This window comes from Grammomys surdaster, unplaced genomic scaffold (assembly GCF_004785775.1).
Source record: "Grammomys surdaster isolate TR1022 unplaced genomic scaffold, NIH_TR_1.0 186, whole genome shotgun sequence".
Classification (NCBI taxonomy): Eukaryota; Metazoa; Chordata; class Mammalia; order Rodentia; family Muridae; genus Grammomys; species Grammomys surdaster.
Window position 1 is genome coordinate 7618826 of NW_021604631.1, and position 12420 is coordinate 7631245.

Consider the following 12420-nt stretch of genomic DNA (forward strand, 5'->3'; position numbering starts at 1 on the left):
AGCCTGCCACAACATCCACTAGTCTTTCTGCTCTTGGAGAAACAGGATTCTAGATTCAATTAAGCTTGTTTGTAATTAGGCATTTCTAAGAAAATAAGAATAGGAGTGAAGAAATAGTAATTTAATCCTTGAAAGATTTGCATCTCAGTAAAAGCAGCTGCCTCTTAGACCAGAAACCATGTTGTTTGCCACACTGGAAAATAAAAAGGAGACCTCTTTCCAGGCTGTATCCTGCGTCTGCTTACTTATTTCAGTTTGCTTTCATCAGCACCAAATGAAGAAAAATGCTCTGGGAACTGTATGTATTCGTGTTTGCTGTCTCAGTTATTTTCAACTTTGTAGGAATCATTGCAAATTTATTTATTATAGTGATAATTTATAAGACTTGGATCAAAAGTCACAGAATCTCCTCTTCGGATAGGATCCTTTTCAGCTTGGCCATCACTAGATTCCTGACTCTGGGGTTGTTTCTAGTGAACACTGTCTATGTCGCCACAAGTACTGGAAGGTCACTCTACTTTTCCACATTTTTTCTATTGTGTTGGAAGTTTCTGGATAATAACAGTCTCTGTTTAGTGACCTTTCTGAACAGCTTGTATTGTGTGAAGATTATTAATTTCCAACATCCAGTGTTTCTTCAGTTGAAACGGACTATCTCTACGAAGACCACCAGCCTGCTGCTGGCCTGTCTTCTGATTTCAGCCTTTACTACTGTCTTACATTTTGTGCTCACACAGATATCACGTTTTCCTGAGCACATAGCTGGGAGAAATGACACATCATTTGACCTCAATGAAGGCATCTTGACGTTAGTAGCCTCTTTGATCCTGAGCTCACTTTTACAGTTTATGCTCAATGTGACTTTTGCTTCCTTGTTAATACATTCCTTGAGAAGACACATACAGAAGATGCAGAGAAACATGACCAGCTTTTGGAATCCCCAGACGGAGGCTCACGTGGGTGCTATGAGGCTGATGATCTGTTTCCTCGCGCTCTACATTCCATATTCGATTGCTGCCCTGCTCTATATTCCCTCCTATATGAGGAAGAATCTGAAAGCCCAGGCTGTTTGCTCGATTGTTGCTGCTGCTTACCCTCCAGGACATTCTGTCCTCCTCATTATCACACATCATAAACTGAAAGCCAAAGCAAAGAAGATTTTCTGTTTCTACAGATAGCAGAATTTCATTAGTAATTGATAGCATCAATTCATGGTTTGGTTGCATTAGAAACTTCTCTGCTGTCTAAGGACTTCATTTTGTGATCCCGTAATTGGCATCCTAACTCTGAGGCTGAGTGCTTATGTTTTGGTCAGTACTGCATTTTTTGGCTAATATTTTAAAGTAGAGCACATTCCATAAGAAATCATTTGAGGTATTTATGTATTTTTCATGGTTATCAGATTCCTAGACAATGAAAATCACTATAGTGTTTCACTAGTTGCTAAAGTATAAGGCGATGTCCATGAATGAAGGCCACGTTGTGATATACTTGGTTAGGACAGATTAGAGGATTTGCTCTAAATTGAACAAGATATCACCAATAGCTAAGCTGCCACTGAGAGTAGATTGCCTTAAGATGTAACACGATAGCACAAAAAGAAAAGAGGGAGGGGGCTTCAGAGAAAGATAAAGAGCAAAGTGTGTATCTTAGGCATGCCAGATAAAGGATGCTGATGTTTGCTGGGCTACTACTGTCAAGCAACCCTAGCACTGAATTTTTGGCTTGATCTAGAAAGGGTCAGAGTTGATAGGGTAAGGGTAGGGACTGATAATAAACAATCCAAGAAAAATGGTTTAAACTCAAAGAATCTATCATAATGTCTAGAGAGGTAGCCCTAGAACAAAAGCAAGTTCTATTCAAAGAGAGTAACACTGCGTGAGTGAAGATTTACAGAACATGCCACCCACACCCTATGATACAGAGTTCAGGGGAAGGCCAAGAGGCATTGAACTGATAGAGAGTCCTGGACTTGGTGGGCTTATTTCACTGGTTCCTACATTACACAGCTGTCCAGAAGAATGCCATTTTGGACAATCTAATGATGGGTGTTGAAAAGTTATGAAGTGGGGATTGAGCATTCATTATTTACAATTATATAGTTAAAACAAATTGCTTGTGTAATATTTATGCATTTCAAAATAAATACACATTCACAACGTCCAGACCACCTGATTTTTTTTTCTACCCGCCACAGTTTTCTCTGTGATATTTAGTAAATATTACCCAACAGGTATTAATGGTATGAAACCTAAAGTATTCTTCATGTTATAATCTTAATATTAACAGATAAAGGGAATGCTGAAAGTACTAAGTGAAATCTGTACCATAAGAACTGTAAATGAGGGGGCAGAGACCTTTATTAGTCCCTCAATATCATTTTTCTCTCCTTTTTTCATGATAATCAAATTGCTAGCTGTCAAAAATTCGTATGTTGGGGCTTTAAGGCCAATAAAGTATGAATAGAGGTAAGGAATGTAATTTCTAGGTATGTCCCTGAATTAGTCATTCCCTTCCTTTCCATTTTCCTTTTCTTTTTTCTCTTTCCCTTTGGCCCAAGGGCTAGAATATGTAGCTATTCTGAACCGTAGATTTGAGGAGAACACTTGGGCATGGTAGAGTTACTGTCCATCCTTGAATTGGTGGCATGGTTCATGACCTGGGAGGGTTGCCACACCACCTCTGAATTAAGTTGGTTCCTAAATTCCAAGATGTGTCATAAGAAGCAAACAGTTCTATAGTTTGTTTTATTAAAACAGGAACCATGTTATTATGTTACTTGGATGAAGTAACTTATGCTTTAGCAATACCATGTCTTCATGTATTTATGATAAAATAGTATATAATTACTTATAATATTATACTCAAGACACATGATATTTAAGTAAAATAAAACCAAAACCACATATATGCTTTATACTAATTTTTATAAAAATATGTATGTCTGAAGAAAAGCATAAAAGGGAATATATAAATAGACATAAACATACATACAGCAATTATTTTTATGTTGGATGTTGACTTTTAAAAAAAAATGCTAGGCATTGAACCCAAAACCTTGGTTATACTGGCTAAGTTCTAAATCATTGACCTATATCCTCAGCTTATGTTGGAAGTTTTGAGTAATATTTTTGTATTTTACCAACTTCCTATGATGAACATATATTTTCAAATATATGCAATACATACAGTATATGTCTTATTCAACCAATGATTCATCTTTTTAATGGACAGATAGGGGATTCTTTTGTGAATCTAGTTTCTCCTCACTCAGAAAGAAAATTAACTAGTATTTCTCTTGTTTTGTCTGATTATTATTATTAATGACAATTAAATTTTAAAGACAAACCCTTAAGTGTTTAATTTCATACAATTTATAAAGCAAAACACTTCTAGACTAGGTAGGTTTGATTGAGGTTACTATAGAAATGGCTTCCAGAAAACATAGGGAGCTCCAGAAAGCACTAATTTTAGTTTTGATAAATATCTTATTAGTTCATTGAGGATTTCATAAAATATATTTTATCATGCTCACTTTCAATCCCCTTAAATCCTCTTAGATCCTCCCCCATCTTCCTCACCCAAAACTTCCTTTAAAAAATTTAATAACCCCTATCATGACTGCCCTCTGAAATACCCAGCAAGCAGCTGAGTCAGATGCAGATATTTGCACTCAATCAATGGACAGAGGCTGCTGACCCCTGTGATTGAATTAGATGAAAGCTGGGAGAGGCTGAGGAGGAGGGCGACCCTGTAGGAGGACCAGCAATATCAATTAACCTGGACCCCCAAGATCTCTGGAACACCAATCAGGCAGCATACAGCAGCTAATATGAGGCCCCCAACACATAATACAGCAGAGGACTGTTGGGTCTGGGTTTAGTCAGAGAGGATGCACCTAACTGGAGGCCCCAGGAAGTTTAGAGGTCTGGTAGGGTGGAGGTAAGGGGTGGAGACATCCTCGTGGAGATGGGGATCAGGGAAGGAGTATGGGATGTGGAACAGTCAGAGGGTGGATCGGAAGGGGAATAAAATCTGGAGTTTAAAGTGAGAGAGAGAGAGAGAGAGAGAGAGAGAGAGAGAGAGAGAGAGAGAGAGAGAGACTAATAACCCGTTATAATCAGTTTGTGATGTCCGTATACTTCTAATGTGGGCCATTTGTTGGAATGTAGTAGAACTACCAGATGCCACACCATTACAGAAAGCCAAATTCCCCTCCTCTAGAAGCCATTAAACTGTCCACACCTCCTTAGGAGCAGGATCCTGATTCCCTTCCAACTCTGTGCTAGAAAGTTGATTGGCTTGATCTTTTGTAGGTCTTGTGCAGACTCCATGAGTTGTTAAGACTCCATGAGTTCTGCGGTCCTGTCATATCCTGAAGACACTGTTTTGCTGTGATATTCATCTTCTGTGACTCATATAATCTTTTTACACACTTTGTTGGGTTGTGAAATAGATGTCCTATTTGGCTGGGTACTCTCTGAACTTTGGCGTGTTAGGAGTGTCCATGTTAACTACTATCTATTTCACAAAGCAACTTTTCTGATGTGGTCCAAAAGCTGCTCTGTTCTGCTTGTAGAAAGATAGAGATTTAGAAGGCAATTTGATACAGTATCTACTTAGCAAAATAATAGCTGTAGGTTCGAGGTTGATTATCCCATGACATTCACACCATTATTGCATCTATGGGCACATTTTACCTCATTGGCCATTATTAAATTTCCCAGTGTTCTCTGGATAAGACTGTTCAAGATACCCCATACTCCCAGCAGACTTCCAGTACTATGAGAGCTATCCATTATCCATTAGGGAGGAAGATTCCTAGTCAATATCAAGTTGTGACTACTATGTGGGGTGTCTTAAGCATTAGATTCTTCAATCAAGTTCTGTGGGCAGTCAAGAGCAACGACAGTGGTTCATATGTACTGTTTGGGTGAGGTGCCGGGGAACACCTCTGCCCAACAAGGAGCGGTATCACACACCTGGCACTGGGTCTTTTATTTGCCAACCTATGGTTCCTGGACTGAGCATAATCCCCATATATTAAGTTGATTTTATAAAGTTCTGCTGATTTGTTTCTTAGGTAGCCCACGTTGTCTTCTTTTCCTCCCCACATGCATCGGATATGCTGTTTTCTTTACTGATTGTTTTGCTGCTTGGAAAAGTCACAAGAATCTGTTTTAAGTATTTGCCCAAAATCCTCACTGGAGGTTTTTTTTTTTTTTCATTGCTACAAGCTTGGAGTTTTTTCTGGTTTCAACATACTCTGCTTAGTATCTGCCATTAAGGATTTATCAGTTGGATTCGGAGAGATGTCTTAGTGGCTAAGAACATTTTCTATTTTTGCATATGACCCAAATTTGGTTTCCAGCACACATGTCACATGGCTCGCAACCACCTATAACTCCAGGTCCATGAGACCCAACTGTTGTTTTTGGCTTCCACAGGTACAACACTCAAACCGCACACTCAAACACCTACATATACACATATCTGTTTTAAAAAAGAAACTATTAACCAGAAGTTTAAAAAAAATGGTTTGGTTTGTCTTCTAAAAGGCATGATATGTAGACTCTTGTCTTGAGTTTCTCTTCATGTTGCTGTGATAAAGTAATCTGACAAAAGCAAGTTTAAAAAAAAAGGCATTCATTTCAGCCTAAAGTTAAAGGTACAGTCCATCATGTCGAGGAAGTCAAGGAAGGGAGAGCTTGAAGCAACTGGGGCACATCACTCCACAGTAAAACCCAAATCAAAACAAGCAAGCAGGCAAACAAAGCAGAACAATGAACACAGGCTTATTGTTCTTCATCCAACCCATTCCACTAAGTAGGCTCATAGATCATAGTCCAGGGTCCTGGGCCAGGCCCACGGTGGGCAGATCTTCACACCTTAATTAGTGCAATCAAGATAATTGCTCCAAGGAAGACTCACAGTTTAATCTCCCAGGAGGGTCTACATTATGTCAAATTGAAATTCACACTCTCCCAGCACTCTATAAGTACTTAATATCCTGTATCATCCACCTATTATAGGAAAGCAAGTTTCTTTATGTCACTTAATTTTTGTTTTCCTTATCAATGAATCATTTTGAGGTTTTTTTCTCTCTCTCCTTTTATAGTTGATTGAATTGTTTCTTTACATCCTAACCACAGCCTTCCCCTCCTCTCCTCCCAGTCCCCACCTCTAACCTTATCTCTGCGCCCCATCTACCCCACTGTGCCCCCCTTTTCCTCAGAAAAAAAAAGTCTCCCATGGATACCAACCAGCCGTGGTTGCAATAAGGCTACGTGCATCTTCCATCTATTGAAGCTAGACAAAGCATCTCACTTAGGGGAAAGGGATCCAAAGACAAGCAATGTAGTCAGAGACATCCCTTGTTCCCACTTTAGGAGTTCCATATGAAGACTCAGCTGCACAACTGTTACATATGTGCAGAGGATCTGGCTCTGTTCCATGCATGCTCTCTGGTTGGCAGTTCAGTCTATGAGACCCTATGGGTCCATATTAGTTGATTCTGTAGGTTTTCTTGTTGTGTCTTTGACCCCTCTGGCTCCTTTGAACCTTTCTCTCCCTCTTCCACAGGATTCCCCAACCTCCACCTAATGTTTGGCTGTGGGTCTCTGCATCAGTTTTCATCAGTTACAGGGTAAAGCCCCTCTGATGTCAGTTATGCTAGGTTCCTGTCTGCAAGTATATTACAATGTCATTAATAGCGTCAGGGGTGGGCTTCCTCTTAATGGCATGAGTCTCAAAGCTGGCCCAGTCACTGATTGGATTTTCCCTCAAATTCTGCTCCATTATGTACCCCTGTATATTTTGTATACAGGGGTAATTCTGGGACTAAGTTTTTTTGGTTGGGTTGATGTCCTAATCCCTCCATTCGAAGTCTTTCCTGATTACAGGATCCATATCCCTCATTGCTAGTAGTCTTAGCTAGCATCACACTCATAGCATCCTGGGAGTTTCTATTGTTCTCAGTTTCTAGCTTGTCCCAGAGATAACCCCCATTTCCCCATTCCAATTGTCTCTCCCAGTACTTTCTCCCTCTGTCCTCCCCACCACCTCCTCCCCCCCACCTCATCCTTCCCGTTCTCATCACCCCCTACATTCCTCTTCCATCCAGCCTCCAATGTCTAATCTATTTCCCCTTGACAGTGAGGTCTAAGCACTGCTGCTTTGGCCCTCTTTGTTCCTTGGCTTCTTTGGGTCTGTTGTTTGTAGCATGGTTATCCTGTACTTTGTGAGTGATATTCATTTATAAGCGAAAACCTGTCTGAGTCAGCTGCTGGATGGAGCCTCTCAGAGGACAGCTTCCTGTCTGCAAGAATACCAGAGTATCATTAATAGTGTTAGGGACTGGTGCTCGACAATGGGATGGATCTCAAGTTGGGATGGTTATTGGTTGACAATTTCCTCAGCCTCTACTCTGTCTCCCATGCCTGCATTTCTTGTAGACAGAATAAATTTGGGTTGAAAGTTGTATGGGTAGGTTGGACAGTGGCTAGAGCTTGGGGACTCTTATGGAAGAAAAGGAGAAAGAATTGTGGGCCCCAAAGGGGATAGGAACTCCACAGGAAGACCAACAGAGTCTACTAACATGGACCCTTGGGGTTCTCAGAGTCTGAACCATCAATCAAAGAACATATGTGGGCTGGACCTTGGCCTCCCCACTCATATATAGCAGATGTGCAGCTTGGCCTTCATGTGGATTCCAAACAACTAGAACAGGGGCTATCACAAAAGAGCTTGCCTGTAATTGGGATGTTTTACTAGCTAGGCTGACATGTCTGGCTTCAATGGGAAAGGAAGCACCTAGCCTTACAAAGACACGAAATGCCAAGGTGGGTGGGGAGCATACCCAGGGGGTCCCCACCTGCTCAGAGGAGAAGGGGATGGTGGTGGTGGAAGGATTGGGGAAGGGAGCGACCAGGAAACGGACAGTGAGCTGGATGTAAAGTGAATAAGATAAAAATTAAATTAAATAAAAAGAATAAGTGAGTACAAATCATGTTTGTTTGTCTGGGCCTGGGTTACTTCACTCAAGATATTTTCTAGTTCTATCCGTTTGCCTGTGAATTTCATGATGTCATTGTTTTAGTCATACTCTATGTGTAAATGTACCACATTTTCTTTATCCATTCTCCAGTTGAGGAAAATCTGGGTTATTATTAATTTCTGGCTATCATGAATAAAGCTGCTAGAACATAGTGGAGCAAGTGTCCTTATTGTATGGTGGAGTTTCTTTTGGATATAAGCTCAAGAGTGATGTAGTTGGGTCTTGAAGTAGATCTTTTCCCGTTTTTCTTTTAAAAGAAACTGTCAAATTGATTCCAAAGTGGTCATACAAAGTTGTACAGATTCACATTGCCACCAGCAATGGATAAATGTTTCCCTTGCTCCACATCCTCAACAGCATGAGCTGTCACTTGGGTTTTTGATCTTAGCCATTGTGATGAGAGAATGAGGAAATCTCAGAGTTGTTTTAATCTGCATTTCCCTGATGACTAAAGATGGTGAACATTTCTTTAAATGCTTCTCAGCCATTGGAGATTCCTTTGTTGAGAGTTACGTTTAGCCCTGTACTCCATTTTTAATTGGGTTATTTGGTGTGTGTGTGTGTGTGTGTGTGTGTGATTCTTCTTTTGATTTTGATGGGATGAAATTATTTCTTGTGTTTTCTTGGGTATAGCTATCGTCTTTGGGTTGGAATTTTCCTTGTATTATTTTCTGTAGGGCTGGATTTGTAGATGGATACTCTTTAAATTTGGTTTTGTTATGAAATATCTTGTTTTCTCCATCTATGGTGAAGGTTTTGCTGGGTATAGTAGTAGCCTCAGGTGGCGTCTGTGGTCACCTAGAGTCTCCAAAATATCTGCTTAGGCCCTTTTGGCTTTTAGAGTCTGTATAGAAGTCAGACATAATTCTGATAGGTCTGCCTTTATATGATTTGGATATTTTCCCTTTCAGCTTCTAATATTCTTTCTTTGTTCTATATATTTAGTGTCTTGATTATTATGTGGTGGGAGGATTTTCTTCTTTGGTCCACTCTATTTGGTATTCTGTAAACGTTTTGTACGTTTATAGGCATCTCTTTCTTCAGGCTAGGAAAATTTTCTTCTATAATTTGGTTGAAAAATGTTTTCTGAGCCTTTGAGCTGGGAATCTTCTTCTTCTATTCCTATTATTTTTAGGTTTAGTCTTTTCATAGTGCCACAAATTTCCTAGATGTTTCTGTCAGGAACTTTTTATATTTAACATTTTCTCTGACTGATGTATTAATTTCTTCTATTGTATCTTCTATGCCTAGGATTCTCTCTTTCATCTCTTGTATTCTGTTGGTGATGATTGAACCTGTATTTTCTGTTCTCTTGCCTAGGCTTTCCATCTTCAGGATTCTCTCAGTCTGTGTTTTCCTTATTGCTTCTATTTCCATTTTCAGTTCTTAGACAGTTTTATTCATTTCCTCCACCTGTTTGATTGTATTTTCCTGTATTTTTTTTAAAGATATTTGTTAATTTACTCTTTAAAAAAGGACTCTATCATCTTCACAAGATTGGGTTTAAGGTCATTTTCTTGTGTTTCAGTTGTGTTAGGATATCCAGGGCTTACTTATAGTAGGATAGTTGGGCTCTGGTGGTGCCATATTGCCCTGGGCTCTTGTGGAGTATGTTCTTATGCTGGCCTTTAGCCACCTGGGTTTTACAATTATTATAGGTTTAGATACTGATTTCTGAGCTTATCTTTATTGAATGGGTGTTTTAGTCCCCCCAACCCCAATCCCTGGTTTCTGTTTCCTCTCTGTCTTCTGGCCTGAGTGGCCTGGGGTTCTAGTGACTAGTGAATCTTCAGATCCAGTAGTGTGTCTCTCCTGGGGCTTTGTGTCTTGTGTGGCATCTGGTATTTTGGGGTTCCTAATATCTGCATGGCTAGGGTCCCTGGTGCCAGAATGGCCTCCAGGAATGCAGGCACAGTTGTGGTCCAAACTGGAGTGCAGGGGGCAGGGTGTAGTTCACTGCTACTGGGTATGCCATAAGGGGACCTGGAAGGCAAGGGATTTGGGGTTCTTTCCTATTTGGTTATCCCTGGTGTTGGCAGACCTGTGGGAATGCAAGCAGAACTGTGGGCCAGAAAACTAGAAAACAGAACACACAAGGAAGAAGGTACAGCTCATCACTGCTCAGTGTGCCCCAAGGGGACGCAGCAGACAGAGGATTGGTGGGGAGGGGGGGGGTCTCATCTAGTTGTCCCTTGTACTAGCAGGACGGCAGGAATGCAGGCAGAGTTGTTTTGTTTTTGTTTGTTTGTTTGTTTGTTTGTTTTGTTTTCATTTTTTTTCTAATAGAAACTACTGTTTTGGAAGAAGCAATATTTTATTTTTATTAGTTATTTTATTTATTTATTTTTCAAATGTTATCCCCCTTCCCAGTTTCCCCTCCACAAATCCCCTATCCCAACCCCACTGCCCCCTGCTTCTATGAGGGGAACTCAGACACTATTGCTGGTGCCAAGAAATGCTTGCTGAGAGGAGCCTGATATAGCTGTCTCCTGAGAGGCTCTTCCAGAGGCTGACCGATACAGATGTGGATGTACACAGCCAAACGTTGGACTGAGTGAGGGACTCCAATGTCAGAGTTATGGGAAGGACTGAAGGAGCTGAAGGGGTTTGCAACCCCATAGGAAGAAGCAGTATTTTAAATCATGAATTAAAAGTAACTTTTAAATGTTTATTAATTAAAATTGTTTTTAGACAATTTCTCACATATACACAAAGCATATCGATCGCTTTCACCTCTAACCCTCTCCCGTCTCCCTGCCACTCCTGTCCATCACACTCTTTACCACAACTTCTCTCTCATTTCATGTCTATTCAGTTTGTTTTGTGACTCAGTGACTATACTCAGGGCGATCCATGGGTTTGGAGCTATGTGTTGGAGCCTTGGTGAGATTAGCAATGGAACTACAACATGATTACAACATTTACATTATCCAACGTCACGATTACCCTCTCCCAGAATCTATAAGTAGCAAATAGTTCAGCTGTAAAGGGAAGGACCTCATCAGTCCTCTCCCTTTCCATGTCTGACTCACAAGCCCCATCTTCTGTGTGGTTCCTAGTGCAAGTAAGTATAAAAGTTGTGAGTTAATGAATACAACAGTTATAGTGAGCCTAGAGATGACATTTCTTAGCCCTTTACCCTATCTTCTGGTACTTACATAATTTTTCTCCCAAGAGAGAACCCTACATACAGTTTTTGTCCATAAGAAGAGGAATTGGCATAGGAATTTGCCTGACATGCCTATCAACAGGGCTGTGATCTGTGTTAATGAGTGTAAGGAAAGAGAAGAAGCAGAACTGATTGAGGGAAAAGAGGGGCACAGTCTGTATCCCTTCCTCAAATGCAGGGCACCAAAGGTTAGCATTACTTCAGAATAGCTTGAGTGTTCTCTGACTTCTGACTGTGTGGATGCCTGAGATCTTGGAAAGAGAAGTCGCTGTCAGTCTTCCATGAGTCAATAGGAAAGGCTGAGAAGCACTGGACAGGTGACTGTATGTACAGACTTTTACTTAACAGAGATATATTCTGGATGGGTCTTTTTTTTGGACATTTCCAACTTCTACAGAAAAATCGTGTTATTTTCTCCTGCTTTTGTTGTTGATACAATGACTATGATTACTTTTATATTCAGCTTCAAATGGATCAAAGACCTTAACATAAAATCAGATATACTGAACCTGATAGAAAAGAAAGTGGGAAAACTCATTGGTACAGGAAAAGGTTCCTGAAGAGAACACTGTTAACACAGCTTAAGATAAAAAATTAATAAATGGAGTCTCATGAAACTGAAGTTTCTGCAGGGTGAAGGCTCACTATAGGAACACCGGTCAATGTAACTCCCATATAAACAAAATGAAAGGAAACAAACTCACATGATTATCTCAGTAGATGCTGAAAAGGCCTTTGACAAAATCCATGCTAAAAAGTCTTGGAGAGATTGGGGATACAAGAGACATACCTAAACAGAATAAAGACAATTTTCATCAAGCCTACAGCTAGCATCAAATCAAATGGAAATAAATTCAAAGCATTTCTAATAAAATCAGGAACAAGTCCTGGCTGTCCACTCTCTCCATATCTACTTAGTATAATACTTAAAGTTTTACATAGAGCAATAAGATAACTGAAGGATATCGGGGAATACAGATTGGAAAGGAAGAAGTCAAAGCATTGGTTTTTTTCTGCAGATGATATGATAATATATATAAGCAACCCTAAAATTCTACCAGGGAACTTCTATAGCTGATAAACACCTTCAGAGATGTGGCTAGATAGACAATTTAACTAAAAAGAAAAAAAGAAAAAAGAAAGAAAGAAAGAAAGGGAGAAGGAAAGAAAGAAGGAAGGAAGGAAGGAAGGAAGA

General features: G+C 40.0%; 1 protein-coding gene across 1 annotated transcript; it reads left to right on the forward strand.

The window, feature by feature from the left end:
- Positions 1-284: 284 nt before the first annotated feature.
- On the forward strand, positions 285-1178 carry Tas2r4 (taste 2 receptor member 4). Its single transcript, XM_028768350.1, has one exon. It carries the CDS (start codon positions 285-287, stop codon positions 1176-1178), a length of 894 nt encoding a protein of 297 aa, XP_028624183.1.
- The last annotated feature ends 11242 nt before the right edge of the window (positions 1179-12420 follow it).